The sequence below is a fragment of the Odontomachus brunneus genome, unplaced genomic scaffold (assembly GCF_010583005.1).
Source record: "Odontomachus brunneus isolate Ranch 3 - 2012 unplaced genomic scaffold, Obru_v1 Obru_scaffold_165, whole genome shotgun sequence".
In the NCBI taxonomy this organism is placed as follows: Eukaryota; Metazoa; Arthropoda; class Insecta; order Hymenoptera; family Formicidae; genus Odontomachus; species Odontomachus brunneus.
The window spans coordinates 40,337-59,318 of NW_022639615.1; the positions used below are offsets into that span (position 1 = coordinate 40,337).

Consider the following 18,982-nt stretch of genomic DNA (forward strand, 5'->3'; position numbering starts at 1 on the left):
GGCGGGCGGGTGGACAGGCAGGCAGGCGCGTGCAACAGATTCGTCCCGACGAATGCGCTCGTTGTGCGCGTACTCTTTAACAGTACACGTTACTGTACCGTGACCCACCGTTTTCCATCTGACGTCGCGCCGCGCGCGCTACGACTCTCCAGGGGGACTCACCGGCGACTCTTCCTCTCTGTGCGAGCGCTTCTTCCCGAGAACTTCCGACGGACTGCCGGCGTGCAAACTTTCGACGAGCGCGCCTCGAGCCGCGGTGACAGTCTAGATTAGCTCGCTGATGCGCGAACGGCACCGCGGAGGCCCGACGTCGGAATTTCATTCGTCACCTCTGCGCCTTGCACTTGGAAAAGTCGCACGGGGTATCCCGGCTTGCCCGCCAGCGCCCGCGAACCCTCGGGGCAATCTGGAGCGCATTCGTTCTCGACGCTGAAACGTCGAGACGCGAATGCCTCCTCGGCCATGAGCGATGGCAGCATGAAGGATGATCGCACAGGACGTCCTCCTCACGACCGCGGAGACTTATCGGGCAGTTCATCGTCGTCTAGTCGCGTATCTTTTGAAAAAGACGAATCGCTTCGGTCACATCTCGCAATTAATTATCTCCACGCCTACCGATGAGACACTAATGCTGTGTTATCGGTTTTAATCGGGACCTAAAATAGATGTAACAGATGAAACTGAAGAAATAAGGGAATATTGTTCGGCAATATGAGCACAAGTTGATTTTTGTATTCTCCTGGAGAAAGTAACATCTCATACCTCAATGTCTTCGATTCTTATCATATTTTGCATTCTCTCTGTTCCTCTCTCTCTTTCGCTGTTATTCTTGTATTTCGCAAAGCCTATTTTCGTACTTCTTTCACATGTTGGCACTCAGAGCGCTAATCGACGTCGGCGGGAGCGGAGGCGAACTGCACGACGTCGACGTCGAGTGTCGATGGCGGAGATCGTATCGTGGGACGCATGAAACGCGAAAGGCACCCGCTACTGAATAGCGGGATCAAACAGCCGGCGCTTCACTCTCTCATAAAGGCGGGATTGAAGCCAATACAAGAAGCAACGTTTATCTCTCATTTCTCGAATTTCTCATTAACGTACTCGCTGGCGCTTTGCGCGCAGATAGAACGGTTAAATGGACAATGGAGCTGCTAATACCATAATGGAACGCGACAGTTTCCGCCGTTTATGCGTTCACAACGTTAATCCCCTCCCATTGTCTCGCTCAAAGGCGAGGATTCGGCAAAGTGCACGGATTAATCTAGCGTATTATGCAAAATATTTGGGGGGCATACCTATGCTTTGCATCGAGTATCCATCTTCTGGAAATATTGGCCCTCTGAAAAAATAACGGAAGATATCAACATTTCGGTGATCCGCATTTAGAATATTTATAAAACGCGACGATATCACGCGAAAAAGAAAGGCAAGGCGCAACAAGATACAAGCCCGGACATAATATTGGGCATTCTTGTTTTGATCTTAAAATATAAATATTCAAACTTTTAACACAAAATATATGTACAAATATTGAGTATATACATACATTCTATGTTGAAAGTTTAAATGTTCGTATTTAAATATCAAAATAATAACAATGTGTGTGTGTGTGTGTGTGTGTGTGTGTATCCAGCATTAGGTAAATGTTCGGACACTTTAACCTTAAAGAATATAATAACGCGAAACAACAATATATATATCTAATGGAAATTTTCCACGAGGCGTGTGTCACATGCCAGAAAATAAAATTACACCACACCCACACGCTTTGTCGCTCAAGATGCTTTCCCACTTTCTCACGACGCTCATTTATTTCTCACGAATTATTTTCGGATACGCGCGGCTAGAAGTCGCGATTATCTTGGGCAAGGTCGCGTGCTCGTTCCCGCGCTCGGTTACTAATTAAAGATAACGAAGAGAGACACGAAATCGTGCGCTGCGAAGATTTGCAGGGGCAGGAATGTCGAACGTGAAAGAAAACGGTGACTAGGAAGGAAGAGCGGCCCATTTGCGGCGCACAATTAAGCGACTACGTTGTTCATCGCGGGCGGCGCGCATCGCCCGTTAACTGTATAATTAGCCAATTGCTAATTGCCCGGGTTCACATGGGCGCCGAGCCGGTTTGCCCGGCCCGTGGCGTATTAATCACTCATATAAGCTTCCTCTCGCCGCGGATCGAATCGGGTCAATGCGATGTGTCGGTGCGGCAGAAACGCGAAAAGGCGCACTCCGGCCGGAGATGCAATCGTGGGAGAAGCTGCAGAAGTCGATCGTGCCGGCGTAAGTAGTCCGGCCTAACTTCAATTTCGGACTTGAAAATCATTTTATCGATTAATTTTTATCATTTCCTTAGAATGCCAATCGTCACACTGAATCAAGAGTACTTCCATTTCGGACTTTTTGTGTTGAAAACTGTTTTATCAATTAATTTTATTTTTTTTAATGCTAATCATCACACTGAATTAAGAATAATTATTACTTCTCTATTTCTCCCAGTATTCTGACTTTAAAGATATTTTATTGGAATAAATTGTATAATACTTTATTGTAAAGGTGAATTTAATAGGATAATTTTTTATTATTTATCACTTTGAAAAAATCACGTCTGTGTACTTTAAAATAGTTGCAATCTTATGACAATGATTTTAGTATACTACATATTTTTTTGTAATCAATTCATTTTGCTGTAACATAAGCATGGTTGTGTAATATTGAAAAAGCTTTTATTTGGTCAAATAAAAACGTCATAGCTGTTATATATTATTAATAATTTAAATAGCGAGATTTTACAAAATACTTTTACAGAAAATACTAAATAATACTAATACTAATTATACAACGTTATGGACCAAATGGAATTATTCCAATTGTATTGAACTTGACACGTTGCTGAAATCTTAACAGTTACTTAACTGATACTGGACAGATATCAGTTCTGTTGTGTTTCTGTTTCTTATCGTTGAGCATGTGTTATAAAATACTCAAAGACCCGACGGCTTAGTTAGATCAAAACTTCATTCATGGGGGGACAAAGTGCTCCCGAGAAATCGCAATCAAAGCCTACAGTCGCGCCGAAAGAATCCATGAACCAGAAACCCCATTCACACTGTGGCACTACGTTTCTCCCTGCGTTTCTTCTCTCACGATGTACCGGAATATAATGACATTCGCAGAACGAACATTTCGATGAGGGAAACAGACCACAAGTCGCGCCCGAGTCGACTCACCGTCATTTAAACACTGTCCACCGAAGGCGATGTAAAAACAGAAAAAACGTCAGCCCAATTGGAATATAACCAAACTCGCGCGCTCTCTTACGATTTAGATGTTTACAGTATTTGTCATGCGTGAAATTTACAGTGTTTATCAGACCAGATACTCGTGATATCTATCAGGACGTGGTTCGTAACGCCGAACTATCGAAAGATAAACAGGATTCTGAAATAAAAAAAAAAGGTTAGAAGAATTTTTGGGTTGCGGGGCACGTAACAGCTCACTCGCGTGGATACCACGGAACGAACGGAACGTCGCGATCGGCGACTCAACGCCACCGACGACGGCGATAATACCGGGACTTCTCGGTTGCCCGCCGTGCCGGGCGTGTACCGACGTTCCGTGGGTTGCACATACACGACCGTGCGTACGCATCGTGCGAATTAAATACACACCTAAGACTGCCCAAAGTTCGCCGCGAGATACGGACGTACGGAAGCGTGCACGCACTCACCTCTAACCGCGTGAACAGCTAGCTTCCGCGTAGGGGCGGACGGACGCGAGACACGCACCGCGTCGCACATGCGAAAATTCATGGAAAACTGTACGCGGCTCGTCGTCGGACACGAACACCACTCGTCAAGAAACGTCACACTCACTTGAGTCGAACGGCCATTTTGCTACGCACGGCCCGTGTGAAGAGAACACCTTGATTCGCGCACGATAACTGAGGTCTGAAGTTGCATTCCCGGTGCGGGCTACGTTCCGACGTTCACTGCCGGTATTGAGAGTCTATAGTTCGTGTCACGTATTCTGTAGGTTTATCACTAGAAGTGAATGTCGGGATACACAGCAACGGTTTATACCCTGATAACTATGGCGCCACCAATCACCTCGAGCCTCGGGAGGTGCGGAATTTCCAGAATTCCCCAACGAACGACTAATCAAAAACTTTCCGTTGAATTGATCTCCTAGGCTGCGTTCAGATTCCCTACTCGGGTGCACTCTAAAGGTCTGTTTATGATGGCTGTAATCTGTTAACTTATGCCGGAACCGTAAAAAATTGACCAATCACAGTCGATTATTTTTGAAAATAATTGATTGGTCAACTTGCCTGCGGCTTATGATTAATGTCTTATTGTAGAAGGCTCATAAGAAATTGATCAATCACAATCGATTATTCTTCTCATATTCGACTATTAGCATGTTCAACTGGCTCTGGGTTAACCCACTCTGGGTTATTCAGCCTACGTTTATTGGTCGAACAAGTACTTATAAGCTTTATGATTGGCTAGTAGAACTTATGACGTCAATAATCGCTCTCGGAGCGATTAACCCAGGGCCAGTCGAACACGCTATATGATTGGTTAATTTCTTACTCTCATCTCTTATAACTCATACTTTTCTCCCATTAAAGTCGTTCTACATTAGTTGCAAGTCAATTGCAACTCTTGTTGTGACAGCCAATCAGAAGCGTCAATAGCACCAATAATGTTTCTGATTGGCTGTCGCAATAAGAATTGCGTTTACTTGCAATAGGCTTACAACTAATGTAGAACGACCTATAGGCTGTGTTCTTTTATTCGCGATAGATGCAGCCGATGTCATTCTATTCTTGTTTAACATTCGGTAAAATTGAAAGATAACATGACATCAGCTGTATCTGTTGCAAATAAAAAAACGCAGCCTTATAAATAGTCCTTCAGTCTGTTTATTTTTTAAGAACTTTTAAATTAAATAAGTTAGAATGAAAGAAAGTATATTTGTTTCATTCTAATTTATTGCATTAATATAGTAATGCTTTGAAAACGAACAAACCTAATAATAAACCCATAACGTGTTGCAATAGCCAATCAGTGATACAGCTTTATAATATTGACGTTTCTAATTGGTTGTTACAACTCCAGACTAAAAATACAAGTTTTGTAATAAGTGCTTCTAAAGATGTGTTTGCATGAAACGATTTTATAGAATGATCGTTTCAAAATAATTGTCTTGATACAGAATTGTATAGATTAATTAAGAAAATACAAATTCGTACATTAATCTTTTTATTTATTTCTACCCGTTAAATAAAGCGTAAATTGTGTGTGACCGAAAATAGAGATTTAAACTATATACTTTTTAGAACTTTCATAACAGGAAGGAATTTAATTTAACCTCAATGCAACTGGTTCGTGCTTGAGAATTTAATTGTAATTACATGTAATCTCCATATGGTGAATTTGCTCTCAATTGATCCTGTTGACAGTGCAAAGTGCTTTTGATCGTTGTAAGATATATTTCTGATTTCATTGCAAAAATCATGGCATTGCAATTACAAATCTTGTCGAACGTTTTGCAGGTAAACGTCGATGGAGATATTTATGTCAACACTTACTTAAGAACATAATCTATTTTGTTAGGTAGAAAAATTTCTCACAACTTCAGGATTATTCGTATTATTTCTTGTTTGCAATATGAATTTATCCCATGGCAAATATTTATTTATTATAAATTTATTTTTTAATACTATGTGTCACGTGCATTTGTGTATATTAATAAAAAAAAGAATATAAAAAAAATATATATATATATATGTATATATAAATAATACAATTTCTACCATTTAAATTTCTTTAAAAATAATGATATTTTCAGCGACTAAAAAATACAAAAACTGCAGCAACTGGCTATCTTTATGGTATTATGTACAATGATACACTTGTGGTGCTAACATTCAGCATAAATGATTGTGATAGTGAGGATAAGAATTTAATTGACTACATGGCTCTACAATTAAATTTACCTGCAGATATATATTGCTGTGGTATATTACAAATTGGTGAATGTGAAAATATAAATCCAGATGTGTTCAAAGTAATTATATAAATATGATAAAGTATAATTCAGTATTTTTGAGTTGTCATTCGCTTAGTTTATGCCATTGTTCTACAAAGAGTTATGATTAATTTTTATTGCTTTATTACTATAAAGGAATAAAATAATACACATATATTAGTAAATTAATATGTATATATATGTATTTGTTATATCTAGGATATTGACATCACTGATAATCCATTACTTTTAAAATATTCACATAGTACATTAAAAGTACAAGCATATTTTTATATGCATCAAAAATTAGAAGTTGCCAATGATTTCACTGTTATTAGCGAAGATGATCTTTCTCAACAATTTGTATATATTAGATTGCAAGCAACACTCCCATTAGTTACTCAAGATGGAAATATATTGGAAGTATTAGAGGAGTCACGAAAAAATGTGAGGTTTTTATTCAATTACTGCTTTTGTATACATTTTGGATATATTTTTATAATTATACATGCTGTAATAAATTATATCATTTTATATCGCTGCAGATTGCATCAGGAAAGATAGGGATACATTTCCCCACAAACAATGTATATCTTTTCAGAGCTGATAATGACTCAAAAGATACACTGATAAAAGATATTTTACCTGTATCCAAAGACTATGATAAATCTTTAAAAAAATCAAATCAGATAAATTATTATACAGGGGTTATGGTATGTTTTCAAATTGAATTCTCACATAGAGAGAAAGTAACTTTATAATTGTGGCTTTTATATATTCTTAATTTTCAGAATATTATATACGCACACATGTTATTGAAGATATCAGGTGAGAAGAATTCTGAAGAATCTGTCAAATATGCTCCAGTGTTGCAGCATATAAAAAGTGAGTTTATAAAATGACAAAATTTGTCAGAATATTGCTCCCATATCATGGATGTTTATATTAATATATAAATTTTTTTTATTTTTTAATTTATTAGTACTTTTGTTATAGAATCTTTTAACAGTCTGGAATGCAGTTTACATATTGATGCATTATCACTGGTAAATTTAAATATAAAATCTGCGGAACTACATGCAATTCTTGTAGAATCCATTTGCCGAAATATTAGATTAATTGAGATACAACAAGAAATACAATCCAAGGAAACAGAGCTATCTACAAAATTGCCTGAGATATTGCATTTTAAACCTCAAGGTTGTGGGCATTTATTTACAGTAGCATATCCTGGCAATTTTAGCAATGACAATACAAGTAAGAATCCTCATTCTCCTTCTATATATTATTTTATGCAGTTTTTATTTTTTATATTACAGGTTTCACATGTCATTTGTTGCATTGTACAATTATCAAACATTTGTGATCACAGTAATATATTTCATCTTTCTTTCTTTCTATTTACTTTTATATAGACCAGTCGTATAATTTCAGCGGAATATCGTAAGGCTTTACACAAGGCTTTAGCATTTGATTTAACTAGACCATATTTCCGACGTGGAAATGCTGTAAAATTGGACACACAAACAAATGAGATACTTATAAATCCTCATGAAGCCCTTTTACATAAAGGTACATATTTATACACCCAAATTTTCCATTATATCAAAAATACTATAAACTAAATATAAAATTATTATATTTTTCTTTACTTAGGTGTTACAGGAAAACTTAATGCCATATATGGTTTGTATTCATATCATCATTATATGCAAGATGACTTTGATGATAATGGATGGGGATGTGCCTACAGATCTCTTCAAACTATAATTTCATGGTACAGGTAATAAAATATCAAATGATACTTATCAAAATTACATCATCATTGACATGAACATACAACTATAATTTGCTCTGTTACAGATTACAGGGCTATACCGATATATCAATACCTACGCATCGCAAAATACAGCAATGTTTAGTTGACATAGGCGATAAACCATCTGCTTTTATTGGCAGCAAACAATGGATCGGTTCCACCGAAGTTAGTTTCGTGTTATCGACTCTCCTTAATATAGATGCAAAAATACTGCATGCAGCAGACGGAGAGGAGATGTCAGTCTTAATTCCACAATTAGCAAATCACTTTGATACTCAGGGTACACCTGTCATGATTGGTAAATTTTATATATCTCTTCTGTCATATTTTGAAAAGTGATTACGACTAAATATTTAACAGTGCAATACTTAATTTTGTTTTAACTCTTTTTTTTCTTTTTTTTTGTATCTTATAGGTGGTGGAGTATTAGCCCATACAATTTTAGGAGTCACTTTTGACGAGCATTCTGGAGAAGGAAAATTCTTAATTCTAGATCCACATTACACAGGTGCAGAAAATTTATCTACCATATTAAACAAAGGATGGTGCGGATGGAAAACAAAAGACTTCTGGAAAAAAGATGCATTTTATAATATGTGCCTTCCACAAAGACCTATAACCTTCTGATATTGAATATATTGAATTGTACATAAATTTTCTAAATTTAATGTGAAAATACACTATATGTGTTTATATATGTGCATGTACGTGCACACACACACACACAACACGTATGATAGTGTTCGCAGTCGAGTATTGCATCATATTACAGTAATATTTTTAAGAAATTATTTGTTTACCACATGTTATACAATAGAATAAAGATAATAAATATACATGTAATATTTTCTTGGCTAAGTGATATCTGCTGTAATAGTTTTTCCTTTAATGTTTGGAAAGAAATTTAGAAAAGAAGAGAATAAGCAATATGTTTAAACAATTAACCTAACTTATATCTTCTTGCTCTATTTAGATATCTCAGTGTAATATCATTAAATTAGTTACTTATTTTTTGGCATTCATTATTTTTTTCTATGTATCATATAGTTTTATTCATAAAGATATTCAATGAGAGAAACAAAAGTAAATATTTTACTTTATTTATTACATTGGAAGATATGTTTTCCTTAATAATTTCAATATATATTCAGAAGTATTAAATTACAAATAATATAAATTCTTTTATTTAGGACATACATTTATAACATTTGAACAAAAATACATTGCTACTCTGACAGCATATTCTGTAAGATTTAATTTCTTACAGAGCTTTGTAATAACTGTGCAAAGCGATTAGTAATAAAGTAAGAAACATCTATAAATCTATTGACGCAATTATTTATGCAGGTTTCTGTGCGAGCATCCAATTTGCTTCCTGGCTTCTCGACGCATTTCTCCCAACAAATGTCGTTAAATGCATGGATCTAAACAAATTTTGAGCATTTTTATATATTTTTATTTCATAAACAAAATGCTCAAGTTTTTTCTTATGTAAACCTTTTTTGACAGAAATGTGTGTAATATTATGTAAAATAATACTTTAGATAATTTGGAAACTTAATTCAGGTGCGGCTCAATTATCAAAGATAACAAAAATTCATCACGAACATATCAGTAAAAAGTATACCTGTGCGGTTGTCGCAACCTTTGCTTTTTCTATATCCAAAAGTTCACTTAATTGTGCATCGATCTGTGTATCAGAAGATATATCAGAGAAATCATTAAATGTGGTGTCGGACATTTTTCCCAAAGCTGCAGTAATCGAGCAATTTGAATAATTGTTAATGCAGAATGAACTCGTAGATCTCACACGTGGTAATCATGAACTATGACTAAGTTCGTCTTGTACGCTCTCGTGTCGAAAGCATCATTCTATCTTCCTTCGGCATGTAATGAACGATATAAGATTTGTTCGCGTCGCATGCCCCAAAGTGTTCCTACTCGCTTCAACGCACTCTGATTGGTCCACGTGTGACGTGACCAATCAGAGTGCGTTGGAGCGAGTAGGAACACGTTGGGGCATACAATGCGAACAAACCTATAAATAAAATGGCTTGGTTTACATCGTGCACTTAATACGCGTACTATATAGTAACTTTCTATTAAATAATCTTAATATTGACAATGCATATCAACAACGACGCATTCAATCGATACAATAAGTCTTCTTGATCTGTATTATACCAGCTTAATATACCGTTATTTATATACATTGTCGATATTAAGATTATCTAATAGAAAATTATTATTTAGTACGCGTATCAAGTGCACGATGTAAACCAAGCCAATAGCGAGCTCCCCGAACGCACCTTATATGTGGGAGGGAGATAGAATCACACTTAAGCCAGCTTAACACACGATGCTTGTTTTCGTGCTGGATTGCTTGCTGGATGGGAATACTCCATTCTGATTGGTCCGTCTTTAGAAATGCATCAATTCATCGTGTGCCACTGGCTTTACAGCGCGTAAGCACCCAAAGCGAACACAGCCCAAGTCATCGTATTTCGGATGTCGTGTGTAGTGTGAATCCTCCATCAAACTATTTGCATTTATTCTTAATTTTTCGGAAGCGTTATATATAGTTCCTTTGTGACCTTAACCAAATCAAACTTAACCTAACCTTCAGGTGGGAGAAGTAGATCTGTAAACTATGTTAGTTTTGTTTCTGATGGTGTTATGTGTTTTTCATTTCTTGATTTGTCATATATAAATTGCAGACACTGGCAGCCACATAAAAATAAATTGCAGAGTCCTGTGGATTTTATAGCACACAACGTGGTACTGAATAAAATCTGATAGTGGGTAAGCAGTGGACACTTGTACATCTTGTTATCGTCGGGAACTCTATAATCGAGCAAAGCAAAAGATCTCTTTTCTCAAGTTGAATATGTAGATGTAACATGATTGCGTTTATTGTATTTTCAAGTTAATTATGCTAATTATTATTCATATTAAATTTACGGGGAGGGGGGTGGGGAAGATCTTCAGTTTATTTGCTTGTATAATGGAAAAGAAAAATGTCTATACTTGTTTTTAACAACGATGGTTGCATTCAGCAGAAAAAAACAGCCTCATGAGTGAAAGTATTTAGCAGGATCTTCAGAATAGTAATTAAACACTAATCTAGTACTATCTTCTGCTGAATGCAATCAATACTTCATTTGGTATCTTTTCATAAGATGTCTCTTGTTTTATATAGCATGCTATATATGAACGATAATGTTACATGTAAGTTTATATATTTTATATACTACAGGATCACTTTTTAGCTCTCTTTTTCTCTTTCCCTCTCTTCCTCTGTTTATTGATCATAATTGAAATATGAAATTTGTATTTAGTTTATGAACACAATTTTCAAGTGTACGTTTGTCCGCCAAGCCGAAGACCAGATATAATTTTGACTAGTATCATCGCAGAACTCCAGCTAGTATCAGGTTCAATCTTTCAATGTTGTTCCTGTCTAGACTCGGAGTTGTGAGTAATGCGATGAACTCTTTCAACCATCTACAAAATCTGGTAAAATAAGAGCTCAACTTATACAATATATTCTCATCGATGTGTAATAGGCCCCAGACTGCTAACACTAATGCAAATGTCCAATTTTCGTTGCCATTTTTGGTTTCATATTGATTGGACTTTGGTGTCATTGGTGAAAGTGGTGTGGCCATACAACGCGCTTAATATGTATTTAATCGATGGATTGCTTTATATGGACCTTGGGCTTAAGTTTACTGGATATTGTTTGTTATTATTAGCTGTATTTACAATTAATTTGCGTAAAATATATAATCATAGTCTAAATGTGTATGTATGTACAATTAATAAGCCTGTATCGCTGTGACTAGTACTTGGATGTTCGGATTTAGGTTCAGGTTCGGGTTCTATAAATCAGACTCTATGACAGGGAAGCGACACGGTAAAAGATTAGGCGACTCGGATATTCTACTATCATTTGCGTAGCTACTTGTTTTGTCACTTGAACGAGCGAGCTCTATTTACATTTTCGAGTATTTTAACAGATTCCTCACAACACATATGCAATGGAGGCTAATAAAATTGAAGAGACAGCCGTGGAAGTTAAGATTTCCGAAGATAGCGAGACCAATCAAAACCACGATGCTTTCGATTACGAGGGAAACCTTTATCCGCAAGAGAATCAAAATTGGGAAACGCCGTGTATAAAAACAGAATTAGATCATAGTACATCGACTAGTCTCGCTGGCACGCCCGATAATAGCAATTATAGTGCAATAATGAAGGAAGAGAACATGTGCGTCGAGAATACAGACAGTCCATACAATGGTTTATGCGACGCGGAATCTCCAGAATACACCACGGACATAAATAATACTTCTGATGACTTGCGGCAATTTGACGTACTGGACGATATAGATCGTCATACAGAACAAAATTATTCGGATGCCGATTCAGATACAGATGAGAGTATGGACTCTGACGTGCCGGACGAAGAAATTGAAGCTATGTTAGAAGAAGGTATATCTTGGGACATTTTAATAATTATTAAATCAAATTTACTCCCTAGTAATCAGATAAAATATATTTTATTGTAGAGAATAATGTTATTTATTTTTATCCATTTAGTACAAATTGCATAACTTTTAAATGTATTTTTTAATGAAACATTACGTTGGCAAGGAAATATGAAAAATATTAATTTTGTTATTTCGCTTAATATCAGGTCTACCAGAAAAATTTAAAGGGAAGAGGAAAAACAAAAAGGATAGCATGCCTTATGAAGAAAAAGAAAAACTTGTTTTAGATGGTATGTAATAAAATCATATTAAATCAATTATATGAACTTTGTGAATTCTTTACGATTTTATTTACGATTAAATTGAGATTTTATTGTGATATTGCATAATTGTATAATATTCATATTTTATTCTTCTTATCTTCAGAAATCGGACATAATCATTTTGACGTTCTTCCTGAGGGTTGGGTACAAGTAACGCATAACAGTGGAATGCCGCTGTACCTTCATAAACAAAGCAGGGTTTGTACTCTAGCGAAGCCGTATTTTCTTGGTCCAGGAAGTGTTAGAAAGCACGAAGTTCCTGTAAGTGGCATACCTTGCCTTCAATATAAACGAGCGTTAATAGAAGAGGAAGAAGAACGGAAGAAAGAGATGGAGCGCGCACCAAACGCTGAAACTTACAGTCTTCCTAGCGCAAAAATTGAAACTATACAGGAAAATCGCGCGGCACATTCATTAGATAGCGAGCAATTAAGGAAGTATTGTCAATCGCTGTTTCGCTTCAAATCGATTAAAGTAATGAGATTCCAGTAAGTATCACGAAAAAGAAATTCACCGTCAGATCATACTTCTTCTATCTTTGATTTACTTCTCTGTTATAGATCTTGGTCAGCGCGTCGAAAATTCACGAAAAATAAGAGGCATCGGAAACAACTCGAACGTCCAACCTTGCCAGATGGCACGAAATTAATAACTTTCCCTGTGAATAGCTCCTGTGGTGTAAGTGGCACTGGTAATAATGCTGGAGAAGATAATGGTCAAAGACCTCCAAAGCATTGGATAATGAACCCATCTGGCAAAAGTTATGTTTGTATTCTTCATGAATATGTGCAACATGCTCTCAAGAAACAACCAACGTATAAGTTTAAAGAGCTAGGTATTACCATATCAATCAATCACTTAATTTATTTAATATTTTTGTTGTTCGGTCAAACTCACTCTCGAATTTTATTTCTAAGATAGAAATGTTTATTTGCAGAAAATGCGGCGACTCCGTACTCCGCGGTAGTATGCATCAATGACATGGAATATGGCAGCGGATTTGGTAGCAGTAAGAAACAAGCAAAAGCTAATGCAGCACGTAAGACCCTCGAAATCTTGATTCCTCAAATGAGAGATAAGATTTCCGGCGACAATGATGGAGACACTGGATCGAATAACGCTAGTCGCACAATAAAAGCGTCTCGAAGAAATTCCGATGCGGATTTATCATTTTTTGACGAAATATCCATCACGGATCCACGAGTCGCGGAATTCTGTGCAAAAACTACAGAACCTTCACCACACGCTATTTTAATAACTTGTCTTCAGAGAAATTATGGCTTGGGAGATATGCACATTAATTATTCGGTAAACACGCTAAAGCACCAGAGAAATGAATTTACGATGCGAGTTGGTAAACATGAGGCTACTGTTGTAAGTATAATCTGCTGCATGCTTGCTTATGTATATAAATAGAATTATTAAGTAATCTTAAATAATAAAAAACGATATCCATCTTTTTATTAATTAATAATTATAGGTTTGCCGTAATAAAAAAGACGGTAAGCAACGAGCAGCACAAGCGATACTGCAACTTATGCATCCACACATACAGTCTTGGGGTTCGTTATTACGGCTTTATGGATCGCGGAGTGTGAAGTCCTTTAAGGAAAAGAAAGAGTTGGAGCAACAAATTACTCTCCTGCAGGGTAAAGCTGCCGTTAATCAACCAAATCACGCTATTTTAGGTAAACTTAGACAAGAGATGCGAAAATTAGCTGAACAACGAGAAGCCATACAGCCTATTGGCAAATTCGTAGCACTAGATTTACCAACAGGGTCTGCAGCTAATTTGAATAATGTAGATTTGTAAGGAAAAAATATAAAACTAGTCAATATATATGCCCCAAAAATTTTTTAAATTCAATTACTAGAGGAAATATTTTACGAATATGAGACAATGAAATGGAATAATGCCTTTTTAAAGTGAAGAGACACAAGTATGTGTCAGTTTTAAGTGAGAGTACCTCGAATTATTCTATCTGAATTATGTCTAGGCCAAGTGAATCAACAAGAGCTTGTAAGATCCGATTGTATAATGAAAAAATACGTATATATGCAGGATGTTCCAGACTTTTCTTTGCAATTTTTGTGGGAACGGTGGTGAACATAAGTTTTATGAGGTGAATGTAAAAATCCTATATCGTTTTGACGATATGTTCGCAATAATAATCGAGATATTAATTAAAGAATTGGTGAATGACGCGATAGGTAGATGAACTGCAATAACGATGTGCATTAAGTCAAATTGAACAAAAAAGCCTTTTATCATTTTGCAAAGAATCACGTAGGTTTTTAGTTATTAATGAAAGAAAATTGCGATATGATTGTGCACAATAATGCACAAATTTTCTTTAATTAATATCTAAAAATCAATGTGGTCATTTACAAAATTATAGAGAACTTTTTTGTTCAGTTTGATCTAATGTATAAGTATACAACAGCAGATGGTGCCACTACAGTTCATTTACCATATTTCGCGTGATCATTCATCAATCTTTTTTAATTAATATCTTGAGAATTTTTATTGCAAATATCGCAAAAATTTTATATTCACCTCAATCTGTTTTACATCTCCATAAAAATTGCGGAGGAAAGTCTGGGACATCTTGTATATGCGCTATAGTCAAAAACGAATTAGGATTATAGCTAATAAAAATCATTGTAATAATTATTAAGGAATTATTGATTTTTAACTATTTTGATAGTGTAGAACAGTATTATTATTATATTATTATTATCATCATTATTATGTACTCTATTACATATACGTCTTATATACTATTATTATATTAATATTACAAGACAAGTGCTTCTATTCATGAGCATTATAATTTTTTCGTAAATGTGTACAAACGTTAGTATTAATTGTATATTGAAACTAAAAAATAAGTTTCATAAGGTATATAGCTTAAAATCAGGATACATCATTAGTCTTAATAAAATCGCGGTACATGTGTTTGTGTCGTATGAATAAACATATATATGTTAAAATATTAGAACATCTCTCTGATACTTGGATCAAATTTTGTCAAACTGTAAAATATAAATCTAAATGAGTAAATTATTATTAAATTGTATGTAATACGTTTTTTTCACAAAGATACTATTTATTCTTTTTTTATAATGCACTAAATCTTCACTACTTAAAATGTATATTATATGAATAATACATTGCAACTCATGTCACATTCATATGATTGTTTCATCTCCCACTTTATATCTACAGAAATCTAAATTCATGTATAATACTACATTGAATATAGGAAGGGATAAACCCATATGCATATTTGTATAAAGATATTCAACAACTTTCTAAATTATTAGTTGATGATAACTTCTTTGCATAGCCATGGAAGCAACAAATGTACTTGTATAAATATTTTGAACTTATCTAATTATAAATTTAAGAACTAATGTTTTTATTCTAAGATTTATTTGTTGCTGCCTTGGCTATTTTACTAGTATCAAAATCTAAAAAATATATATATACTAATATAAGCAAATTTCTGTTACTATAAATAGCATTGAAACAAATCAATCAATATAAATTCGATTTATATTCGAAAAATATACCCAAAAAACGTCTTTAAGAAAATTGATACAAAATTGATAAAATATTGATATGCATGTATATGATCTCATTTTTATAAAAAATTGTTTTTAAACGAAACTATTAACTAACTTTTTAAAATATATCAAATATTATTTTAACATTCTACGAATTTTATTACAAAATGCATTAAAGTGTTTCTCTTTTACCATAGCTATGAATCACATTCATTATATTTTGTCCGTTACAATCCGTATTATAATTTGTTCTACATCCTTTAACTTATCTTGTTTCATTCTTGGAAAATGTCACTAAATTGTTTAAAAGTCGATAAGTTATGTTGAAATAGGCACTACACAGTGACACAGTTATTTCATACTTATAAACAGCTAATCTTGATAATATGAATTGTGACAAGTAATGAAAATTGTTTAGTATCTTTAAATTTGTATAATCTTTCCATTCTATTAGATGTATGTGCCACTTTGCAGAAAATCTTTTGATTACTTATTGATTTAGATATTGTTATAAGTTAGCGATATACTCATTTTACTATCATTTATTTGTTTGGATATAGACATTGCTAAATGATAAATTATTAATAGTAGAATTATATATCCGAGGAAGAAGAGGGAGAGATATATTAATATTTTTATACGGATATATATATCACATATTGTGAAATGAATATATGGCTAACTCGACTTGCTTTCTGAATATATTTACAATTGTGATGAGATAAAATTACTTTATCTTTTTTTTAAATATCATCTTTATATCTTTAAATTATTATTTATCTTAATATTAGTAATAAATGGCACAGATTCTGAAATATATTACTATTCCATATCATTCCCATTCAGAATTGTAAATTAAAAAGAACAGTTGCGAATACAGTTGTATTGTAAATTCTAAGTTGCCATTGTTTATAGTTATGTATAAAATGCATTACAAGTCTCTGAACATTGTATGCTTTAATTATATAATAATAAATGCACTTTGACACATTAAAGATACGAAAAAAATACATATATTAAAAAGTGTATAAATAAAATAAACTCCATTCGAACTGTGGTCTTTTTAATATGGAATTTATATATACTTTAATAATTACATTCGATTATAAAGTTAAGGTAAATTCTTGGTTCGTTTTAAAAACAATTAAAAACAATAGAATAAAATAAATTATCAAAATAGATGAGATAAATCTGCGAAGAATCTAGTAATAAGAACTTTGGCGTCTGCATAGAACAAGACCTGTTTCACATTAAACGCGATTAACACCTCATTAATGCATATTTAAAACTACACGTACTTAGTAATTTTGGAAGAAATCGGGAATGTTTTTTCTATCAGTATCACTATCTTTCTTACATGCATCACCACGAGTTCTATGTGTTAATTCAATTTCAATGAAATTTATATGACAGTATCAAATGGAGAGAATGACGAAGTGTTATACTAAGATCGTGCAGCTAAATACACATTACCCTTCTTTACAACTATACAAATATATACATGCATGTTTCTTCTTTCATTATAGGTTTATACAAATTTAATGTTTTCAGTTCGTTCACATCGCATGCACATCTATCTACTATGAACCAGGTCTCAATGACGTTGACTATTTCTTTTGTCGTGTGGGGCCGTGTCTACATGTTAAAATCATATATATAATATATGTAATACCGCTAGTAATTCTAATATGATTATGTGAACAGAAAGCGTATTTGTAAGTATCGTTCCTTGTTCATCCGATCTCCGTGAGTTGCTTAAAATTATCCAATGTGCTTTTAAGAAAGCATTATATAGACGTATCACAGGTACTGCTACCAGATAGGGCCATCTTCGAGAGACTAGAAAGACTTCTTCTAGGACTACTACCACCAAGGAAGCTGCTGCTGGATTCGGAGAATATTTTTCGGAAACTGTAAAGTTTATATCGCTATTAATCACAATATCTATTAAATACGAAGGAACGCATACAACGACATGTGCACACATACAATTTACGAATGCCTGATTCAGAGGATTTCTTCCAAGGCGCGTCATCTGGCTCATAAGGAAGCGGTCCTTGTACGGGTGCGTCTTTGTCATCCTCTGGACTGAAATTACATGGAAATGATGCAACATTATTTAATGTAATAAAGTTATCTATAATACGCAATTTATCTTTATAAAATGCTACAATTTCATAATATAGATAAAAAGTAGGATATTAAGGTAAGAGAACATTTATAAACTAATTTTTTTTATAAATAATGTCTCTCTAATGACGTACATTTCAGGCTTTGGTCGATATAGCTCCAGTTCGTCTTCCAGATCAGAAACTCTTGCTTTCAATTCGTTTCGTTCATGCAAAATTTCCTTCAATTCTGATGTCGTAAATCTCGGTCTGTCGGGATCATCTAAGTCATAAACTGCCTTATTTGTTAAATCTGGACAGCCCTGCAATTTAGTTAAGTCTTCATTCTCTTTCTTAGCCATGCCAAGCCGAGCCCGTAAATTTATAAGTTCTCGGTTTTGATCTTGCAGCTGAGCTAAAAAGTCTGCCCTCTCTTCCACTAAACCTCGAGCTTGCATTTGCGCTTGTCGTTGTTTGCGTTTCAGTTCTCGCCCAACTACACTGAGCTTCTCTACTTGCGCAGTCAACTATACATACAATAAAATGTTTATTAATTATTGATATGTAATAAAATTATAAATTTTATTATTATTACATATATATATATATATATATATATATATATATATATATATA

At 34.4% G+C, this 18,982-nt stretch overlaps 5 protein-coding genes across 15 annotated transcripts in view; 2 read left to right on the forward strand and 3 right to left on the reverse strand.

The window, feature by feature from the left end:
• The window catches only part of LOC116851066 (tyrosine-protein kinase CSK-like), a 13,539-nt gene extending 9,541 nt beyond the window's left edge, over positions 1-3,998 (reverse strand). The window contains exons 1-3 of one of the 7 annotated variants that reach the window (XM_032830100.1): positions 3,728-3,998; positions 3,228-3,438; positions 1,296-1,339 (exon numbers count right to left, since the gene is read on the reverse strand). In XM_032830100.1, coding sequence (XP_032685991.1) covers positions 1,296-1,339; positions 3,228-3,233 — 50 coding nt within the window. In that variant the 5' untranslated portion in view covers positions 3,234-3,438; positions 3,728-3,998. The other 6 variants (XM_032830101.1, XM_032830102.1, XM_032830103.1 and 3 more) reach the window with 6 other exon arrangements.
• Positions 1,778-8,714, forward strand: LOC116851065 (ufm1-specific protease 2). 3 transcript variants are annotated; one of them, XM_032830097.1, is made up of 11 exons: positions 4,520-5,485; positions 5,558-5,618; positions 5,854-6,072; positions 6,253-6,480; positions 6,579-6,746; positions 6,825-6,918; positions 7,030-7,290; positions 7,468-7,605; positions 7,690-7,816; positions 7,897-8,150; positions 8,268-8,714. In XM_032830097.1, exons 3-11 carry the CDS (start codon positions 5,902-5,904, stop codon positions 8,477-8,479), a joined length of 1,653 nt encoding a protein of 550 aa, XP_032685988.1. In that variant the 5' UTR covers positions 4,520-5,485; positions 5,558-5,618; positions 5,854-5,901; the 3' UTR covers positions 8,480-8,714. The 3 variants fall into 3 exon arrangements, with proteins under 3 accessions (XP_032685986.1, XP_032685988.1, XP_032685987.1); XM_032830095.1 differs by lacking the exons at positions 4,520-5,485; positions 5,558-5,618 and adding an exon at positions 1,778-2,280; XM_032830096.1 differs by lacking the exon at positions 5,558-5,618 and having other exon boundaries at positions 4,520-5,557.
• Positions 8,715-9,008: 294 nt separating this feature from the next.
• Positions 9,009-9,746, reverse strand: LOC116851070 (mitochondrial import inner membrane translocase subunit Tim8-like). Its single transcript, XM_032830110.1, has 2 exons — positions 9,480-9,746; positions 9,009-9,276 (listed from the first exon to the last, which is right to left on the reverse strand). The coding sequence occupies exons 1-2, from the start codon at positions 9,591-9,593 to the stop codon at positions 9,106-9,108; spliced, it is 285 nt and encodes a 94-aa protein (XP_032686001.1). The 5' UTR covers positions 9,594-9,746; the 3' UTR covers positions 9,009-9,105.
• A 554-nt stretch (positions 9,747-10,300) lies between these two features.
• On the forward strand, positions 10,301-14,496 carry LOC116851078 (microprocessor complex subunit DGCR8). Of its 2 annotated transcripts, none has more exons than XM_032830117.1 (8): positions 10,301-10,478; positions 10,570-10,654; positions 11,872-12,346; positions 12,552-12,635; positions 12,772-13,156; positions 13,229-13,503; positions 13,606-14,042; positions 14,149-14,496. In XM_032830117.1, the coding sequence occupies exons 3-8, from the start codon at positions 11,893-11,895 to the stop codon at positions 14,479-14,481; spliced, it is 1,968 nt and encodes a 655-aa protein (XP_032686008.1). In that variant the 5' UTR covers positions 10,301-10,478; positions 10,570-10,654; positions 11,872-11,892; the 3' UTR covers positions 14,482-14,496. The 2 variants fall into 2 exon arrangements, with proteins under 2 accessions (XP_032686008.1, XP_032686009.1); XM_032830118.1 differs by lacking the exon at positions 10,301-10,478 and adding an exon at positions 10,483-10,504.
• A 2,800-nt stretch (positions 14,497-17,296) lies between these two features.
• LOC116851098 (RILP-like protein homolog) overlaps positions 17,297-18,982 on the reverse strand; it is a 3,115-nt gene continuing 1,429 nt past the window's right edge. For both annotated transcript variants that reach the window (XM_032830160.1, XM_032830161.1), the window contains exons 5-7: positions 18,503-18,873; positions 18,228-18,326; positions 17,297-18,149 (exon numbers count right to left, since the gene is read on the reverse strand). In XM_032830160.1, coding sequence (XP_032686051.1) covers positions 18,026-18,149; positions 18,228-18,326; positions 18,503-18,873 — 594 coding nt within the window. In that variant the 3' untranslated portion in view covers positions 17,297-18,025. The remainder of the gene's footprint in view (positions 18,150-18,227; positions 18,327-18,502; positions 18,874-18,982) is intronic.